At 35.7% G+C, this 21,166-nt stretch overlaps 1 protein-coding gene across 11 annotated transcripts in view; it reads left to right on the forward strand.

The window, feature by feature from the left end:
* The first annotated feature begins 5,024 nt into the window (after nt 1-5,024).
* Nucleotides 5,025-21,166, forward strand: part of LOC127145936 (uncharacterized) — a 54,939-nt gene continuing 38,797 nt past the window's right edge. The window contains exons 1-7 of one of the 11 annotated variants that reach the window (XR_007817625.1): nt 5,025-5,533; nt 6,299-6,443; nt 7,891-8,011; nt 8,507-8,597; nt 9,026-9,218; nt 10,024-10,983; nt 11,428-13,137. Coding sequence is in view for 7 of the 11 variants with exons in the window: in XM_051080722.1 (XP_050936679.1) it covers nt 5,480-5,533; nt 5,654-5,740; nt 6,337-6,443; nt 7,891-8,011; nt 13,164-13,268 (474 nt within the window). In the remaining 4 variants the exon portion in view is untranslated. Of the gene's footprint in view, nt 5,534-5,653; nt 5,741-6,298; nt 6,444-7,890; nt 8,012-8,506; nt 9,219-10,023; nt 10,984-11,427; nt 13,138-13,157; nt 13,442-13,582; nt 14,475-21,166 lie in introns of those variants that run through there. The other 10 variants (XR_007817624.1, XR_007817623.1, XM_051080722.1 and 7 more) reach the window with 10 other exon arrangements.

The following is a 21,166-nucleotide window of genomic DNA, read 5'->3' on the forward strand; positions in this document are numbered from 1 at the left end:
ATATTTAGGAAATAAAATCTTATATATTATTCTTTCCAAAAATACTCTAAGGACAAAGCCCTACTAATTCTAACAGTAGGCTTTAAGGTTTTATTTGTGAAGATTATGATTTCATATTTAAGTTAATGAAAGTGTTTTACATTCCTACATCATGAAGTTGCATCCTTTATCTTTTTAAACATGTGTAGCCATATACTGCTTTTACTTTAAGTTTAAACTGTAACAATCTATTCTTTCAGTGCATATCATACTTACGGTTGCTGAACATCATAGTGCCATTGTTCCTTGGCAACTTATAGCTGAAAGGACCGGTGTTGTTCTGAAGTTTGTAAGTTTAGGTGAACATAATGTCCCAAACTTACTAGAGTTAAAGGAAATGTTTTCAACAAAAACAAAGCTTGTGGTTACCTATCATGTCTCAAAATGTACTGGGTACACCATTCTATTTGATATTTAGCATTTTTTTAAATCTATTTCCTTTTTACACCATTCAATTTATAAACATTACTCAAATAAAACAAGTAGTAGGTGAATATTTCAAACTGAAGTGTTATCATATTACTTCAGTTATCACACTTCTAGTGGAAAGGTTTGCAGCTGAATAAAAATAATAAAGTCAAATGAATGAAGAATGAAAAGAACTGTCAGACATTTTTCCTTCTCTTGATCTGTGTCTAGTTACTCTTGATATCTTTCTAATAATAACTCTATGCAAATAGTGGAATTCAGTATGATTTGATTTTTTTCTCTGCAACTTATGTTCTTCCAATTGAAGAAATAGTTGGCTTAGCACATCATTTTGGGGAAAAAGTGCTTGTAGATGCGTGCTAGAGTGTTCTACATATAGTTGTCGACATCTAGGCACTTGATGCTGACTTTCTTGTTGCTTCTTCTCACAAGGTTAGGTTGTTTTCTTATTAATTAAATGGCAAGCCTTACATTTGGGCATATGAAGATAAGGAATAAACGTGCTTAAGATGTGTGGGCCTACAGGCATTGGATTCTTGTAGATTGATCTATTGTTTGCAATGCCTCCATTCTTAGGTATGTCCTTTGAGAAGATAAGTTATGAAATTAAAATTGCATCAGTTCGTTTTTAGGAAGTCAGTATCTAATTTTCATATTTGGTCCTACATGGCTCTAGATGGTGGAGATTTCTTGACCATTCCACATTTGCACAACCTCGTTCCAGGTTAGTGGACTCCATGGTTGCAATTTTGTCCTTTTCTTTTTACTTTAAAATGAAATTTTTCTCAATGTATTTATTTTATATGATGTGGAAAAATTAAAACGTTCAATATATAGGGCTCAAGAATTGCAAGAGACCTAAATAACTGTCGTTTAGCATTATTTGTTTGCTCATTTGTTCTCATAATAATTGACACTTGATAAATAATCTTTTTGAAGTCATTATGAGATTTAAATAGATGACTTCTTGAATGGTGCTAACATTTTGTGATGTCTATTTTATTCGAACTATTCATTAATTGATGCCTTTTTACATATCCTTTCATCTCTTCTATGTATTCTCTTCCTACCCAAATGCCTTCTGATATTTGCATTAAGAAGTCTTTTTGGTGGACAATATTGTCCTTAATTCTACTAATTACTCATATCCCCCTTCGTTAGATTTGAAGCTGGGACGCCTACAATTGGAGAAGCAATTGGTTTGGGGAGCTGCTATTGATTATTTATCTAGGATCGAAATGCAAAAAATTCATAGTTACGAAGTGAGTTGATTGAAATTTGGTATATACCCTTTGTTTGAGAATTTTTGGGCGGTGAAAAATGCGTGAAGCAACTAAATCAGGGTATCAACTAAATAAATACCTTCATAGTAAGTTAGTAATAGAATTTTTTTTCTTTAATCAAGGAATTTATGTATTATTTTTCTATCAACTAGGTTACCTGGAACACTGAAAATTCAGAATGATATGATAAATATGTTTACTAGTTTTAAGACTTTAGTCTAACGACGAGGAGGTGTTGTATGCTAACAGGAAGAATTGGCGAATTATCTATATGAAAACCTTCGTGCATTCCCTAACATTCGAATATATGGCCCAGCTCAATTTAGACTTTAGTGTATTTATAAATTATTTAATTAAGCAACGGTTTCATGGACTACATTTTTTCTACATAATTATCGATGTATACATTGTTGACACTTACCTGCCTTTGTTTTTTTTCAATACAAAGTCTCAAATTCCCTGGGATCAAAATTATAGTGACTCGTTGAACTAGTATATGAGATTTTAATTATTGCTTAATTAACCATGTTATTTGGCAATTGCTAAGAGACATCCATAAACATAAGCAATATTTGATGGTTGAACAAATAGGTTAGATAGATGAAGTATTGATACATAAAATCATGTAGCTATAAATTTTATTGTTATTATTATTGGTTGGCCTAATAGTGTTAACATTAATGTGTTATTAAATATTTTGAAAAAAAAGTGAAAAAAAGAGACTAAACTAATAATCTACCCTATTATATATGGGTGTGTTCATAGTTTGTTGGAGCTTGTGTTTTCTAGAATAGAATCGGACCAAAATCGAAAATCAAATTACATTATGTGGTTTGGTTTGACTTCACAGTTTGCCTTTTATCAACATATGTTTTTTTTTATATATATTTTTTAAATTCCTGAAAGTGATCGTGGCTATGAGAGAGTGAGAGTGGCATGGCATGGCGGTAGCGGTAAGAGTGAGAGATGTTGGAGTGGAGACAACCAGATTTAAGAGACTGAAAGTGGTGTGACCGTCGGAGGTGAGGTGAGGTATGAGGGAGGGAGGTGATCATCGAAAAAGTTAGATGGAGAGAAAAAGAAAACATAAAGTTAAGTTGAATAAAATTGAATAGATAAAGGTAACAATATAGATTTATATTTTGTCATACCTAATAAAATCTTTAAAAATTGGTTGGTAATAAAAAAGGTTTGTCTTTGATTATTTGTGAAATTACCCTTCCCCTTCCACGAAAACTCTCTCCATCTCTCTAATTTGCTACCCACTCCTCCGATTTGCCATTTGAGTTCGTCGAGTTCCTCTTCTTCATGTGAATTCGTAGCTATGGATGCTCTTCTTCCTTCTTTTCTTTTTTCGAACATCACCTTCTTCCATCATATATCCCAACCTTGGTTATGTTCGTTGGAAAATATTTATTTGACGAAACTAGCTGGTCATACATAGCTTGAAGAACAAAGAAAGGAAGTTGGTTCTGAAGCATTATTATTATTATTATGCATGTCCCTAATTATTTCTCGTTCTATAGATTCATAATAGCAAGAATAGACATTCTTTTGAATTATTGGAAAATGATATGGGGAATTAAATAGTCATATACATAATCTGATATTGTAAAATCAATAAAACATCAGTTTGAGTACAAGAATCCTAGAATTTCTACCGAATGCTAAAGATATATCCATAGCCCCAGCAAGCATGATAAGAAATCAAAAGCTTGATCATACATTGAAGTTCTTAACAACTCTTAGTTAATGAAATATATACATCTAACAATCTGTCATTTTGATGCTCACTTTCTGACAACTATACCATGTTAAACTTTGGACCATTTGATTAGTTAATAGATAACATTATTTTTTTTTTAACAAAAATCATTAATCTTTACAATACAGCTTAAGAACTTTCTTGAAAAAGTTAGAGAAGAGGTTATATAAAAGAGAGTTACAGCTTTTATTTTTGGGTAAAAAGAGTAGGCAGGAGGTTGAAAAATGAGAAATGGGTAAAGAAGAGTTTATTGTGTTCTGTCAAAATTTGTTGGTCCAGAGGGTGGGGGTTAATTTGTTTCTTGGTTAAAGGAGATTACCAAATATTGAAAAGGAAAAACAAATAAATAAAATTTTGAAAATTTTATACATTAGATAATTAAGTGTGATTGAGAATCTACGTCAGCAAGCAGCCGCTATGGGTGGACCTTCTTTGTATTCCAACTTCGAGCCATTTCCACAATGCCTTGAACGCTCACATTTTTGCGACATAGATAGCTATTTAAAAAAGGGAGCTTAAGCGCTCTTTTACAATTTTTAAGCAATGCTTAGATATATCCAATAAAGGTACTATAAATAATTTATGAATCTCTTGCTATCCTAGTATTAGAAATTTCTTCACGATTCTATTGAATCTAATTTTAATTTTGCAACTATTTCCAAAGTAAACAATAATAACAATATTGTAACGTTTCAAAAGAATTTAGGTTTCTTTATTTATTTTTTTTTTTTATAGAAATGACTATGTACTTTTTTATATTTTCCCCATAAATATTAAACTAAAGTCATGAAATATGATAAGACTCAATTGTGATCAAATTATATGGTGGAAACTTATAACTAATTACGGAATACTTAAATAGGGAGAATTAAGAAATAAGAATGAGTTGTGATTTATTGTAATTTGTAGTTAAATAGATAAATGGTTGAATTTCGGGCACTAAAACGAAACATCGAATCGGCGCTCGATAGGACACATTTCCACACCTTTTGTTTTTTTCTCCACGTGGCTATAAAAATACAAAATAAATCATTTATGGAAAAAACATAGTTTGATGAAAAGTTCTGAAGAAATTATTTTAAATAACAGAATTTATTTTTTAAAATATTTATAAATAAAATATTTTAATGACATATAGTTATTTATGTTTAATAAGAAACCTCTCCGAGATAAATTTTTTTATACTTGATAGAAAAATATTTTATCTGTTTTATTATTTTTATTAATATAAAAATAGAGTTGTTTTAAAAATTAGAGTCGTTTTTAAATATATTAAATTTTTAGATTCTATTAAATAATGTCTATTAGTAAAATAGTATCACTATTTATAATAGTTTGTCTAAAAACTATTTATAATAGTTTGTCTAAAAACTATTTAAAAAAACAAGTGCATTAAGTATTCTTTTGCAAAAAATGTGTATGCACGTATACATTCTTTTAACTTTAATTATATATTATTTTTTTAATTCAAAATCTCCAATAACTTAGTTAAAAATTAAAAGGTTTCATTTCATTTCATTTCAAATTTCAAAAAACAACTTCCCTTCGCAGCTTCTCTCTCATTTCTAAATTTCTTCATCTTTCTTCTCAACGGCAACTATCTCCCTCCTCTTCCCCCCCTCTCCGCCTCCCCTTCTCTCTCGATCTCTTGTCTCCTTCGTCTTCCTCAGAATCTTCACTCTTCCTTTCTCTCAATTTCTATTCTCTAAAATGAAGCATCCACCCAAGAAACCCTATCTTGCTAAATACCCATCTCGCCGATCCACTGCCATTTTCTATTCCATGCGCTAACGGCGCCGGAATCAAGGGCGGAAGACCCCTCGGAAGCCTATGTCGTCTTCCAAAGAAAATGCTTCACCGTCAGATCCCAAATTCCCAACTCCATGGTTCCCGATTCCAAACCCTCGCCGACTAAGTTGAAGAGCCTGCTCCATCTTCTAACCCACTTAAGCGGAAGCTCAGTATGGAGACCGTTCCTGAGAATTCCATCCCTGGGTTGTCTGATTCTGTTGTTAAGGTAGTTTACGTGGTGTGATTATGGATGTTTTGGTATATTTTTTTCTTAATTTGTGTGGTGAAATGATATTTTCCTGTAATATGAAAAATTAATTTGGTCTTATGTTGAATCATCTCACAGATTAGAGAAGATGTAAAATCTGGTGTAGAAAATTTAACAGAGGAGTGTGTATCCACAATGGCAGCCGTTACTCGGCTTCTAATGAAGGTTTTTATCTTCCTCGTGCTAATATGCGCACCTGAGTGCACCCCTATCCCTGCAACCGTGTACTAAAAAAAAGTTGCAGTTGTCCAAAATGTCTATATATAATTTGTATGCCATCCTTTATATTTTTAATTTTGTAATTTCGTAGATTGGTTGAACTGACTTCAGTATGCGGTTGAAATCATAAACTCAAGATTAATCATCAAGTTTTGGACCTTGTTAAGTGAAATTAGTTCTATTACTAAAGCATGAAAAAAGATAAACTTTAATAAAGATTAGAAAATGTTCGACACTTTATAGTCTTGATTTGTGTCAAAGACTACTTAAAGCATGAAGTCTCTCATCATGATATTGTGAAAAATTGCATGCCTTTAGTAGTTCATGGTCTCCACTGTTCTTCCTTTTCATGGTTAACCTTTTAAAATGAATTGAATACAATTTTAAACACCATCTTTATAATCTCAGAATAATTATGCAGGGTTTATCAGAATAATATGTTTGTTTCTTCAGATATACTTAATATTTCATTGATTGCTCATTCATTTTGGTTTCCATTTTTAGTCGATTATGGTGGCTCACTTTGGAAACTTGTTACATAGCTACTGCCAAAAGCTTTAAATTGCCTTCCGGATGCACCTCAAAATCAGCTTCATTCTTTGTGTTTTCTAATTTCTAGCTCACTCAATTCAGCCATGGAAGTACGGAGGTAAGTAAAGTTCCCTTTTGGAATTCAAGTTCTTCTGTACTTCTTGTTGGAGTTTGAGAGGCATTTTTGTTGTTGTTCTTCTTCTTGCATAACTGTGGTTGTGGAATTTGGGTTTTAGGTAGTGAAAGAACTTGTATTATAGTTTTCTGTGGTAAAAGGAATTGGACCCACTTGCCATATGTTCACTCAATTTGATTTTTTACTGTAAGTTGAGTCAGTTGTGGTCATTTTGAAGGGGTTCAACTGCATCTGGGAAGTTGGGAAGGAGTCAAAAGGGATTTTTTAAGCCAAAACTGACTTCTCTCACTTTGCCAGAATTGACTTCTCTCACTTTCTTTCTCTGCACTTCTAACTTCCAAAGTTTTTGTGATTGTTAGTAGTTTCATCAAGTATTTGTGTTTGCTACTTGGTTATGCTTCATAATTGCTTTAGATTCACAAAAATACTATAACCTGTAGCCCTGTAATTCTATCCATTTCAGGAGTTTGTGATCTTTTTGTGTGTAGGAACTAACACAAATTGAATATTTAAAAAGTGAAAAGAAGTTGGGTTTGTAGAAAATAAGTGCCATTTGGTTGAGAAGACTACTTTGGAAGATGGTTTTATTTTAACTATGACTGCATTTGCTAGTTTGTTTTTTGGTACTTCATTCACCATCCATTTTCTCTCCATGGTTGAGTTTCTCCCCTCATTTATTTTTTATAACATTCATTAGATCACTCTTTAAATCATTCAATTACAAAGGAAAGGCTACTTCAATTCATCATCAGTAAACTATTTTTTTCCTTTAGTAACAATCACTCACATCATTGTCATTTCTCTATGTATTGTCTATAGACCAGGGCGATTTCTAGTTCTCTTCTAAGATTAAATAATTACCAGCTAATCATTTAGGAAGTATTGCAGTTAAATGGTTGTTGGGTTGTCAACTATACTATTTTTTATCTGTTTTCTGTGTGCGGTTGAAATTCTTCTGATGTCCCCCATCTCCTGTGATTCTTTTCTTCAAAATCAAATAGTAGAAGTATCTGTTGGTTCATTTGTTCCACTTGCTTTGTCCCCTGTCCAGGAGTAAACCTTCGTATATTGGAGAAACATGCTCACTGAGAACATTGAGATCAATTTCAACAAGCTTTACTACTAGTTTTGATAGGCTTACGAGTTTTGGAAACATAAGATTTGATTGAGAAGTTAGGAGTAAAGGTTTGGGATATCTTAAATGTTTGGGTGATAGAAACCCGGTATTTCTTCATTTGTGGAATGAAATACTTGTCATGTTGTGTGTGATTGCTACCTTGTTGGATCCTTTGTTCTGTTACACCTTGTTGGTTGATTAAGGCAAAAGATGTGTTGGATTTGACAACAAGATGAGAATAGTAGTTGTAATTGTTAGCTCAATCATAGACTTCCTCTACATAATTCTTATAGTCTGTCATTTTCATTTTAGATATTCCAAATTTTATAATGCAAAACCTGATGAAGCCGATGATGGTGTTTGCACAAGAGCTTGGAGATTCTTTTTATCTTACTTCACAATTGACGTTCTTTCAGTTCTTCCACTCCCCCAGGTATGAAACTTCAGCCTTTTGCTCGCTTAGATTCTATCAATCTTATTGTCAAATTTGTCCATTCCATTTGTAACCAAGGATTCATTTGTAGGACAAGAAAGATAATCATCATTTAGAATATATATGTGAGAGTGCACACACAAAAACAACTAATTATTCAAGCAGAAACATAAAAGCATAATTTACGGAGCATACTGTCCTAAGTTAAGTTTGTGCTATAACAAGATATCCACTCTTGATGTTAAAACACAAAGTCGTATTGTCTAATCCCTTTAGTAATCTACAAGAACTCCAAAGAAATAAGCTCTGGGTCATTATCAATTTTGTTTTCCATCCTAAAATATTCAATTATTCTCCTCTTTGGGAAATTATTGGAGGATGACCATGATTGAGATCTCAAATCTTTACACCAACAGCTGTTTGAATGTCTTTTCTATCTTTTCTTTCTTCTTACCTGGGAGGGGTTAAAAATTTTCATTTCTTGTGCATTATTAGCCATGCAGGGTTTACAGAAAGATTTGAACTTTTCATTTGTGGTCGTGAGCTGGCCAATGCATTTTTCGAATTGATCGATCGTATTTATCAGGTAAGAGGTGATTATATCAATCATTAATGTTAGAAGGGTGCACAGATGATGAAACTTTTTAGCCAATTTCATGGCATTTGAAAGAGAGAAAGTACATTAGTATTGAACTCAAGTTAAACTGGATAGTCTATCACCTTTTGGAAGATAACTTTCCTGTACTTTGTTCCATCTTGTATAGACCCTTTCAGTCGAAAGGTTACCAAAGGAATCGTTTTTGTTATGTGTTATGTGCTTAACTCCATAACAATGTGCGTCCAAGCTCTACATGAGCATTCTATTTTTCTTGCTTGGTATACTTGTGCATTATTGGTTTATGTGCCATGTCAAGAAATAATAGTTTCTATTGGAACGTTTTAGTGTTTCGGTTCCATGATAATTGGAATGGTTGTAATGATCTTTTTCTTTTAAAACAAACAAAATTGGCACAGAGGATGATTAGAAGACCAGATCAGGCAACACAATGAGAAGCATGGCTCAGCTGTTTCTTATGTATCTCGTTTCTTATGTAATGACTCTTTGGACTTCAATTGCCAAAAAGATGAGGATGATTCTTATGAAGTGACACTTGATGATGATTTTCTTACTGCTTTGGAATATGGAATGCCACCAGCTTCTGGACTGGTATGCTTGTCTTTTCTGTCTGTCCACTTTTATGCATCTCGTTTCGGATGGGATCCTTAATGCACCGCTAGTGAAACTCTAGATCATTCCATTCTTTTGACATAATAAAATCACAGAAAAAGTAGATTAGAGAGTGGCCAATGAAAGTATCTTGAATAGATATTTCATAGCTGCTATGAAGTTTTTCCACATGCAAACATTTAAAAACCAGCTGCTGAAGTCTCCCATGTGAAAGCAACTAAACAAGTAGTCTAAAATTTTGAAGTGCATACAAATTAACGAATCTGGGATGATATTTGATCTATAATTAAATTGTGGAACGTATGATGGATGTTTCGTTGTACTTGGATGTTTAGTATCCCTTTTCCTCGCTGTAATAGATGGAAGAATTTAACTTTCAAGGAATTGGAATTGATAGATTATATGTAGACCCCAAGATCGTAGCCTTTTTATTTATTTAGGGTGATGGTATTATTCTGATGCATGTGAAAAATACTCGTGTGTAGGCGGTGGTTTTAGTTCTCATTCCAAGCTTAAGAGGATATGGATTTAGATACCCATCAATTGATGATTTGTGGGGTATGTGGGAAAAGAACTAGGGGTTAAATAATTTGCAAAAGACCAATGTAAGCATCCAATTAGTGGATAGGTCCTATATGTTAGCCCCTTAGGCATAGTTGAGGATGTTCTTATTAAGGCAGGAGAACTTATTTTTCTCGCTGATTTTAACATCCTAGATATCCATAAATTTTTAGTTTAACCTCTTTAATAAAATTTGATAGAAAATCTTGTTTTCTTTTTGTAGGAATAAAGGAAAAAATGGAGTATAATCGAATTTGGAACCTTTGCAAGCAAGGGGAAGTTTTCTGTTCCCTATCTCTTTTTTCGATCCTTACAATCTTGCTTAAAATGCTTTGAAGACAAATTAAAGTTTTAAGTGGGGGGTAGGGTTGTAGCTTTGCATGTTCTATGTCCTTTGGGAAATTTTCATTTTGCCAAAAATGTTCAAATTTTAAACTTTTTCAATGTCTTTATTCTTAAAATAAATACTATGTCTAATTTGCTTTCTAGTTTAGACAAGCATGTCTGCCTAACCCTTGAGCATGGAGCTCGGGTTTGTGATTGTGTTTGTCATTTGAATATCTTAAATATGTTGAAAATGCATTCTTTGATAGCTTAGAAATGCGTAGAAGACATGCTATTCATTTTCTAAATATTGTAAATACTGTACATACTTAATAATGTGTTGAAAACATGTGCTGTTGAAAACATGGCCTAACCAAAACCAGATCTGCCTAGCCCTTAGAGTCCAGCCGGTTAGGTCAAGTAGAATGCGTTGAGCTCCCTCAGTATCAGAGCTTGTGTGGGGAACTCTTCACTTTTGGCCTAACCAAAACCAGACCTTCCTAGCCTTTAAAACCCAACCGGTTAGGTGAAGTAGAATGCGTTGAGCTCCCTCAGTATCAGAGCTTGTGTGGGGAACTCTTCACTTTTCGCCTAACCAAAACCAGACCTGCCTAGCCCTTAGAGTCCAGCCAGTTAGGTCAAGTAGAATGCGTTGAGCTCCCTCAGTATCAGAGCTTGTGTGGGGAACTCTTCACTTTTGGCCTAACCAAAACCAGACCTGCCTAGCCCTTAGAGTCCAGCCGGTTAGGTCAAGTAGAATGCGTTGAGCTCCCTCAGTATCAGAGCTTGTGTGGGGAACTCTTCACTTTTGGCCTAACCAAAACCAGACCTTCCTAGCCTTTAAAACCCAACCAGTTAGGTGAAGTAGAATGCGTTGAGCTCCCTCAGTATCAGAGCTTGTGTGGGGAACTCTTCACTTTTCACCTAACCAAAACCAGACCTGCCTAGCCCTTAGAATCCAGCCGGTTAGGTCAAGTAGAATGCGTTGAGCTCCCTCAGTATCAGAGCTTGTGTGGGGAACTCTTCACTTTTGGCCTAACCAAAACCAGACCTTCCTAGCCTTTAAAACCCAACCGGTTAGGTGAAGTAGAATGCGTTGAGCTCCCTCAGTATCAGAGCTTGTGTGGGGAACTCTTCACTTTTCGCCTAACCAAAACCAGACCTACCTAGCCCTTAAAGTCCAGCCGGTTAGGTCAAGTAGAATGCGTTGAGCTCCCTCAGTATCAGAGCTTGTGTGGGGAACTCTTCACTTTTGGCCTAACCAAAACCAGACCTTCATAGCCTTTAAAACCCAACCGGTTAGGTGAAGTAGAATGCGTTGAGCTCCCTCAGTATCAGAGCTTGTGTGGGGAACTCTTCACTTTTCGCCTAACCAAAACCAGACCTACCTAGCCCTTAAAGTCCAGCCGGTTAGGTCAAGTAGAATGCGTTGAGCTCCCTCAGTATCAGAGCTTGTGTGGGGAACTCTTCACTTTTGGCCTAACCAAAACCAGACCTGCCTAGCCCTTAGAGTCCAGCCGGTTAGGTCAAGTAGAATGCGTTGAGCTCCCTCAGTATCAGAGCTTGTGTGGGGAACTCTTCACTTTTGGCCTAACCAAAACCAGACCTTCCTAGCCTTTAAAACCCAACCGGTTAGGTGAAGTAGAATGCGTTGAGCTCCCTCAGTATCAGAGCTTGTGTGGGGAACTCTTCACTTTTCGCCTAACCAAAACCAGACCTGCCTAGCCCTTAGAGTCCAGCCAGTTAGGTCAAGTAGAATGCGTTGAGCTCCCTCAGTATCAGAGCTTGTGTGGGGAACTCTTCACTTTTGGCCTAACCAAAACCAGACCTGCCTAGCCCTTAGAGTCCAGCCGGTTAGGTCAAGTAGAATGCGTTGAGCTCCCTCAGTATCAGAGCTTGTGTGGGGAACTCTTCACTTTTGGCCTAACCAAAACCAGACCTTCCTAGCCTTTAAAACCCAACCAGTTAGGTGAAGTAGAATGCGTTGAGCTCCCTCAGTATCAGAGCTTGTGTGGGGAACTCTTCACTTTTCGCCTAACCAAAACCAGACCTACCTAGCCCTTAAAGTCCAGCCGGTTAGGTCAAGTAGAATGCGTTGAGCTCCCTCAGTATCAGAGCTTGTGTGGGGAACTCTTCACTTTTGGCCTAACCAAAACCAAACCTACCTAGCACATAAAGTCCAGCCGGTTAGGTCAAGTAGAATGTGTTGAGCTCCCTCAGTATCAGAGCTTGTGTGGGGAACTCTTCACTTTTGGCCTAACCAAAACCAGACCTTCCTAGCCTTTAAAACCCAACCAGTTAGGTGAAGTAGAATGCGTTGAGCTCCCTCAGTATCAGAGCTTGTGTGGGGAACTCTTCACTTTTCGCCTAACCAAAACCAGACCTACCTAGCCCTTAGAGTCCAGCCGGTTAGGTCAAGTAGAATGCGTTGAGCTCCCTCAGTATCAGAGCTTGTGTGGGGAACTCTTCACTTTTGGCCTAACCAAAACCAGACCTTCCTAGCCTTTAAAACCCAACCAGTTAGGTGAAGTAGAATGCGTTGAGCTCCCTCAGTATCAGAGCTTGTGTGGGGAACTCTTCACTTTTCGCCTAACCAAAACCAGACTTGCCTAGCCCTTAGAGTCCAGCCGGTTAGGTCAAGTAGAATGCGTTGAGCTCCCTCAGTATCAGAGCTTGTGTGGGGAACTCTTCACTTTTGGCCTAACCAAAACCAGACCTGCCTAGCCCTTAGATTCCGGCCTGTTAGGTCAAGTAGAATGCGTTGAGCTCCCTCAGTATCAGAGCTTGTGTGGGGAACTCTTCACTCTTGGCCTAACCAAAACCAGACCTACCCATCCCTTAGAGTCCAACCGGTTAGGTCAAGTAGACACATACATATATGAGTCTAAATTCATACATATATCAAGTAAACTCAATGTGAATATGTGATTCTAAATTCATTTAATTTCGCTTTCAAATTTTTAAGAATGAAGTGACTTAATTGAATTCAATTTTGGTCGTTCCAATCGCATGATTAAGTTTGATTTCTAAAAGATGTAGGCTGGAAAAGGAGGTGAGCTAACATTGAATAGAAGAACCATAACAAGAGGGGCACTGGATTCATTGAGAAATGGGCGAGAGATTCCATGGCTCCCATTTCTTTAACTTTTGCAATCGATAGTAATGTCGATCTTGACAGGTAATGTTAATCTGTTTAAGTTGAGAGGTTTGGAATGCTTCATGAAAATTAAGGTTGATATAGTCTTTAATTTAATGTTGGTTTTGTAAAAAAAATTAAAGTCTGCTGAATTTGAGATTGGATATTGAAACAACTATCTTTTTTACTTGAAAATCTGAATGAAATTGCATTTCTCTTTTGTTTGAGTCAGATTCTTCTTTTGAATCTTGGAAACTTTTTTATTCATGTTTCTGTAATGTTGAATGGGTATGAAACAAAGTTAGGGGTTGAAATCTTGCAGGAATGTTGGAATGAAGATTTAGGAATTAATTCCTCTTTCTTAGAAGAATCTAAATCTATACAAAGGTCTTCTTTTTTGTTTCCAATCATCTGAGGTAATCTTGTAGGTTCTTTAATTCTTGGTGGAAATTCTAGACTACCTAAGGTAATTTTTGCTTTCTTAATAGTTTTTGTTGCATGTTTTCATGCCATTCTTGAAAATCTTGAGGTTGTTCTTGATTGTTCCCATGTTTGGTTTAGGTTTGTTTTGAACACCTTTTAGGTTTGTTTGAGACTCGGTTTGTTGCATCTACACACTTAATTGCTATTTTAGGACTTGAAGTGCTTTTTTTACAATGTTTGAATTTTTTTGGTAAGTTATGACTTACGAAATTATACTTGAGCATTGTTAGGCTATTTTTTAAGTTCGAATGGTACTTAGACATGTTGGTAGGTTATGAGTTATGAGTTACGAAATTATACTTGCACACTTGGTTGACATGTTGGGTGTTAGAGTGCTTTTATCGCACTTTTTGGAATTTTGGTCGGTTGTGATTTGCGAACTTATACTTAAGCATTGTTCGATCGTTTTGAAAGCTTACACACGTTTTGAACTCTTTTTAGGTTGGTCTGAAACAAAGTTTGTGGCACTAACACACTTGGTTGCCATTTTCGGTCTTGAAGTGCTTTTTTCACACTTTTTGAATTTTTTGGTAGGTTATGGTTTACGAAATTACACTTAAGTTTTGTTGGGTCATTTTGATAGTTCAAGTGATACTTAGACACGATTTGAACACCTTTTAGGTTTGTTTGAGACTCAGTTTGTTGCATCCACACACTTAATTGCCATTTTGGGTCTTGAAGTGCTTTCTTTACGATGTTTGAATTTTTTTGGTAGGTTATGAGTTACGAAATTATACTTGAGCATTGTTAGGCCATTCTTTAAGTTCGAATGGTACTTAGACATGTTTTGAACAGGTGTTAGGTTGTTTCGAACTAAGTTTGTTGCACATACAGACATGATTGCCATCGAAGGGCTTTTTCCACACTTTTTTGAACTTTTTGGCAAGTTATGAGTTACAAGCTTTTACACTTAAGCGTCATTGGGTCGTTTGAAAGCTAAGACGTGTTTCGAATGCCTTTTTGGTTGGTTTGAATCTAAGTTTGTTGCACTTACACACTTGGCATTCTAGGTCTTGAAGTGCTCTTTTTCAATCTTTTTTGAACTTTTTGGTACGTTGTGAGTTAGGAACTTACAGTTAAGATTTGTTAGATCGTTTTGAAAGTTCAAGTGATACTTGGACATGTTTTGAATGCGTTTTAGGTTGGTTTGACACTAAGTTTGTTGCACTCACACACACGGTTGCCACTTTGGGTCTTAAAGTGCTTTTTTCACACTTTTTGAACTTTCCGCTAGGTTGTGAGCTATGAACTTACACTTAAGATGTCTTAGGTCGTTTTTTAAGGTCCAAGTGATACGTAGACATGTTTTCAACACCTTTTAGGTTTGTTTTAAACCTAGTTTGTTGAACTTACGCACTTTGTTGCCATTTTGGGTCTTGAAAGGCTCTTTTCTCACTTTTTTAACTTCTTGCTAGGTTATGAGCAACCAACTTACACTTAAGCTTTGTTAGATCGTTTCTAAAATTCAAGTGATAATTAGACTCGTTTTGAACACTTTTAAGGTTGGTTTGAGGGTAAGTTTGTTGTACCTACACATTTGGTTGCCATTTCTTTTGTGGTCTTTGAAGTGCTTTTTTCACAGTTCTTGACTTTTTGGTACGTTGGGAGTTGTAAACTTACACTTAAACTTTGTGAGGTTGCTTTTAAAGGTCAAGTGATACGTAGGCTCGGTTGGAACACTTTTTAAGTTTGTTTGAGACTAAGTCTGTTGCACTTACATGCTTGGTCGGGTTGTGCCATTTTAGGTCCTCGGTGCTTTTTTCACTCTTTTTTGAACTTTTTAGTCGGTTATGAGTTACGAATTTACACTCAAGCAATGTTCAGAGGTTTTAAACTCTTTTTTATTTTGGTTTGGAACTAAGTTTGTTGAACTTGCACGCTTGGCTGACATGTTGGGTGTTAGAGTGCTTTTATCGCACTTTTTGGAATTTTGGTCGGTTGTGATTTGCGAACTTATACTTAAGCATTGTTCGATCGTTTTGAAAGCTTACACACGTTTTGAACTCTTTTTAGGTTGGTCTGAAACAAAGTTTGTGGCACTAACACACTTGGTTGCCATTTTCGGTCTTGAAGTGCTTTTTTCACACTTTTTGAATTTTTTGGTAGGTTATGGTTTACGAAATTACACTTAAGTTTTGTTGGGTCATTTTGATAGTTCAAGTGATACTTAGACACGATTTGAACACCTTTTAGGTTTGTTTGAGACTCAGTTTGTTGCATCCACACACTTAATTGCCATTTTGGGTCTTGAAGTGCTTTCTTTACGATGTTTGAATTTTTTTGGTAGGTTATGAGTTACGAAATTATACTTGAGCATTGTTAGGCCATTCTTTAAGTTCGAATGGTACTTAGACATGTTTTGAACAGGTGTTAGGTTGTTTCGAACTAAGTTTGTTGCACATACAGACATGATTGCCATCGAAGGGCTTTTTCCACACTTTTTTGAACTTTTTGGCAAGTTATGAGTTACAAGCTTTTACACTTAAGCGTCATTGGGTCGTTTGAAAGCTAAGACGTGTTTCGAATGCCTTTTTGGTTGGTTTGAATCTAAGTTTGTTGCACTTACACACTTGGCATTCTAGGTCTTGAAGTGCTCTTTTTCAATCTTTTTTGAACTTTTTGGTACGTTGTGAGTTAGGAACTTACAGTTAAGATTTGTTAGATCGTTTTGAAAGTTCAAGTGATACTTGGACATGTTTTGAATGCGTTTTAGGTTGGTTTGACACTAAGTTTGTTGCACTCACACACACGGTTGCCACTTTGGGTCTTAAAGTGCTTTTTTCACACTTTTTGAACTTTCCGCTAGGTTGTGAGCTATGAACTTACACTTAAGATGTCTTAGGTCGTTTTTTAAGGTCCAAGTGATACGTAGACATGTTTTCAACACCTTTTAGGTTTGTTTTAAACCTAGTTTGTTGAACTTACGCACTTTGTTGCCATTTTGGGTCTTGAAAGGCTCTTTTCTCACTTTTTTAACTTCTTGCTAGGTTATGAGCAACCAACTTACACTTAAGCTTTGTTAGATCGTTTCTAAAATTCAAGTGATAATTAGACTCGTTTTGAACACTTTTAAGGTTGGTTTGAGGGTAAGTTTGTTGTACCTACACATTTGGTTGCCATTTCTTTTGTGGTCTTTGAAGTGCTTTTTTCACAGTTCTTGACTTTTTGGTACGTTGGGAGTTGTAAACTTACACTTAAACTTTGTGAGGTTGCTTTTAAAGGTCAAGTGATACGTAGGCTCGGTTGGAACACTTTTTAAGTTTGTTTGAGACTAAGTCTGTTGCACTTACATGCTTGGTCGGGTTGTGCCATTTTAGGTCCTCGGTGCTTTTTTCACTCTTTTTTGAACTTTTTAGTCGGTTATGAGTTACGAATTTACACTCAAGCAATGTTCAGAGGTTTTAAACTCTTTTTTATTTTGGTTTGGAACTAAGTTTGTTGAACTTGCACGCTTGGCTGACATGTTGGGTGTTAGAGTGCTTTTATCGCACTTTTTGGAATTTTGGTCGGTTGTGATTTGCGAACTTATACTTAAGCATTGTTCGATCGTTTTGAAAGCTTACACACGTTTTGAACTCTTTTTAGGTTGGTCTGAAACAAAGTTTGTGGCACTAACACACTTGGTTGCCATTTTCGGTCTTGAAGTGCTTTTTTCACACTTTTTGAATTTTTTGGTAGGTTATGGTTTACGAAATTACACTTAAGTTTTGTTGGGTCATTTTGATAGTTCAAGTGATACTTAGACACGATTTGAACACCTTTTAGGTTTGTTTGAGACTCAGTTTGTTGCATCCACACACTTAATTGCCATTTTGGGTCTTGAAGTGCTTTCTTTACGATGTTTGAATTTTTTTGGTAGGTTATGAGTTACGAAATTATACTTGAGCATTGTTAGGCCATTCTTTAAGTTCGAATGGTACTTAGACATGTTTTGAACAGGTGTTAGGTTGTTTCGAACTAAGTTTGTTGCACATACAGACATGATTGCCATCGAAGGGCTTTTTCCACACTTTTTTGAACTTTTTGGCAAGTTATGAGTTACAAGCTTTTACACTTAAGCGTCATTGGGTCGTTTGAAAGCTAAGACGTGTTTCGAATGCCTTTTTGGTTGGTTTGAATCTAAGTTTGTTGCACTTACACACTTGGCATTCTAGGTCTTGAAGTGCTCTTTTTCAATCTTTTTTGAACTTTTTGGTACGTTGTGAGTTAGGAACTTACAGTTAAGATTTGTTAGATCGTTTTGAAAGTTCAAGTGATACTTGGACATGTTTTGAATGCGTTTTAGGTTGGTTTGACACTAAGTTTGTTGCACTCACACACACGGTTGCCACTTTGGGTCTTAAAGTGCTTTTTTCACACTTTTTGAACTTTCCGCTAGGTTGTGAGCTATGAACTTACACTTAAGATGTCTTAGGTCGTTTTTTAAGGTCCAAGTGATACGTAGACATGTTTTCAACACCTTTTAGGTTTGTTTTAAACCTAGTTTGTTGAACTTACGCACTTTGTTGCCATTTTGGGTCTTGAAAGGCTCTTTTCTCACTTTTTTAACTTCTTGCTAGGTTATGAGCAACCAACTTACACTTAAGCTTTGTTAGATCGTTTCTAAAATTCAAGTGATAATTAGACTCGTTTTGAACACTTTTAAGGTTGGTTTGAGGGTAAGTTTGTTGTACCTACACATTTGGTTGCCATTTCTTTTGTGGTCTTTGAAGTGCTTTTTTCACAGTTCTTGACTTTTTGGTACGTTGGGAGTTGTAAACTTACACTTAAACTTTGTGAGGTTGCTTTTAAAGGTCAAGTGATACGTAGGCTCGGTTGGAACACTTTTTAAGTTTGTTTGAGACTAAGTCTGTTGCACTTACATGCTTGGTCGGGTTGTGCCATTTTAGGTCCTCGGTGCTTTTTTCACTCTTTTTTGAACTTTTTAGTCGGTTATGAGTTACGAATTTACACTCAAGCAATGTTCAGAGGTTTTAAACTCTTTTTTATTTTGGTTTGGAACTAAGTTTGTTGAACTTGCACGCTTGGCTGACATGTTGGGTGTTAGAGTGCTTTTATCGCACTTTTTGGAATTTTGGTCGGTTGTGATTTGCGAACTTATACTTAAGCATTGTTCGATCGTTTTGAAAGCTTACACACGTTTTGAACTCTTTTTAGGTTGGTCTGAAACAAAGTTTGTGGCACTAACACACTTGGTTGCCATTTTCGGTCTTGAAGTGCTTTTTTCACACTTTTTGAATTTTTTGGTAGGTTATGGTTTACGAAATTACACTTAAGTTTTGTTGGGTCATTTTGATAGTTCAAGTGATACTTAGACACGATTTGAACACCTTTTAGGTTTGTTTGAGACTCAGTTTGTTGCATCCACACACTTAATTGCCATTTTGGGTCTTGAAGTGCTTTCTTTACGATGTTTGAATTTTTTTGGTAGGTTATGAGTTACGAAATTATACTTGAGCATTGTTAGGCCATTCTTTAAGTTCGAATGGTACTTAGACATGTTTTGAACAGGTGTTAGGTTGTTTCGAACTAAGTTTGTTGCACATACAGACATGATTGCCATCGAAGGGCTTTTTCCACACTTTTTTGAACTTTTTGGCAAGTTATGAGTTACAAGCTTTTACACTTAAGCGTCATTGGGTCGTTTGAAAGCTAAGACGTGTTTCGAATGCCTTTTTGGTTGGTTTGAATCTAAGTTTGTTGCACTTACACACTTGGCATTCTAGGTCTTGAAGTGCTCTTTTTCAATCTTTTTTGAACTTTTTGGTACGTTGTGAGTTAGGAACTTACAGTTAAGATTTGTTAGATCGTTTTGAAAGTTCAAGTGATACTTGGACATGTTTTGAATGCGTTTTAGGTTGGTTTGACACTAAGTTTGTTGCACTCACACACACGGTTGCCACTTTGGGTCTTAAAGTGCTTTTTTCACACTTTTTGAACTTTCCGCTAGGTTGTGAGCTATGAACTTACACTTAAGATGTCTTAGGTCGTTTTTTAAGGTCCAAGTGATACGTAGACATGTTTTCAACACCTTTTAGGTTTGTTTTAAACCTAGTTTGTTGAACTTACGCACTTTGTTGCCATTTTGGGTCTTGAAAGGCTCTTTTCTCACTTTTTTAACTTCTTGCTAGGTTATGAGCAACCAACTTACACTTAAGCTTTGTTAGATCGTTTCTAAAATTCAAGTGATAATTAGACTCGTTTTGAACACTTTTAAGGTTGGTTTGAGGGTAAGTTTGTTGTACCTACACATTTGGTTGCCATTTCTTTTGTGGTCTTTGAAGTGCTTTTTTCACAGTTCTTGACTTTTTGGTACGTTGGGAGTTGTAAACTTACACTTAAACTTTGTGAGGTTGCTTTTAAAGGTCAAGTGATACGTAGGCTCGGTTGGAACACTTTTTAAGTTTGTTTGAGACTAAGTCTGTTGCACTTACATGCTTGGTCGGGTTGTGCCATTTTAGGTCCTCGGTGCTTTTTTCACTCTTTTTTGAACTTTTTAGTCGGTTATGAGTTACGAATTTACACTCAAGCAATGTTCAGAGGTTTTAAACTCTTTTTTATTTTGGTTTGGAACTAAGTTTGTTGAACTTGCACGCTTGGCTGACATGTTGGGTGTTAGAGTGCTTTTATCGCACTTTTTGGAATTTTGGTCGGTTGTGATTTGCGAACTTATACTTAAGCATTGTTCGATCGTTTTGAAAGCTTACACACGTTTTGAACTCTTTTTAGGTTGGTCTGAAACAAAGTTTGTGGCACTAACACACTTGGTTGCCATTTTCGGTCTTGAAGTGCTTTTTTCACACTTTTTGAATTTTTTGGTAGGTTATGGTTTACGAAATTACACTTAAGTTTTGTTGGGTCATTTTGATAGTTCAAGTGATACTTAGACACGATTTGAACACCTTTTAGGTTTGTTTGAGACTCAGTTTGTTGCATCCACACACTTAATTGCCATTTTGGGTCTTGAAGTGCTTTCTTTACGATGTTTGAATTTTTTTGGTAGGTTATGAGTTACGAAATTATACTTGAGCATTGTTAGGCCATTCTTTAAGTTCGAATGGTACTTAGACATGTTTTGAACAGGTGTTAGGTTGTTTCGAACTAAGTTTGTTGCACATACAGACATGATTGCCATCGAAGGGCTTTTTCCACACTTTTTTGAACTTTTTGGCAAGTTATGAGTTACAAGCTTTTACACTTAAGCGTCATTGGGTCGTTTGAAAGCTAAGACGTGTTTCGAATGCCTTTTTGGTTGGTTTGAATCTAAGTTTGTTGCACTTACACACTTGGCATTCTAGGTCTTGAAGTGCTCTTTTTCAATCTTTTTTGAACTTTTTGGTACGTTGTGAGTTAGGAACTTACAGTTAAGATTTGTTAGATCGTTTTGAAAGTTCAAGTGATACTTGGACATGTTTTGAATGCG

The sequence above is a fragment of the Cucumis melo genome, unplaced genomic scaffold (assembly GCF_025177605.1).
Source record: "Cucumis melo cultivar AY unplaced genomic scaffold, USDA_Cmelo_AY_1.0 utg000364l, whole genome shotgun sequence".
In the NCBI taxonomy this organism is placed as follows: Eukaryota; Viridiplantae; Streptophyta; class Magnoliopsida; order Cucurbitales; family Cucurbitaceae; genus Cucumis; species Cucumis melo.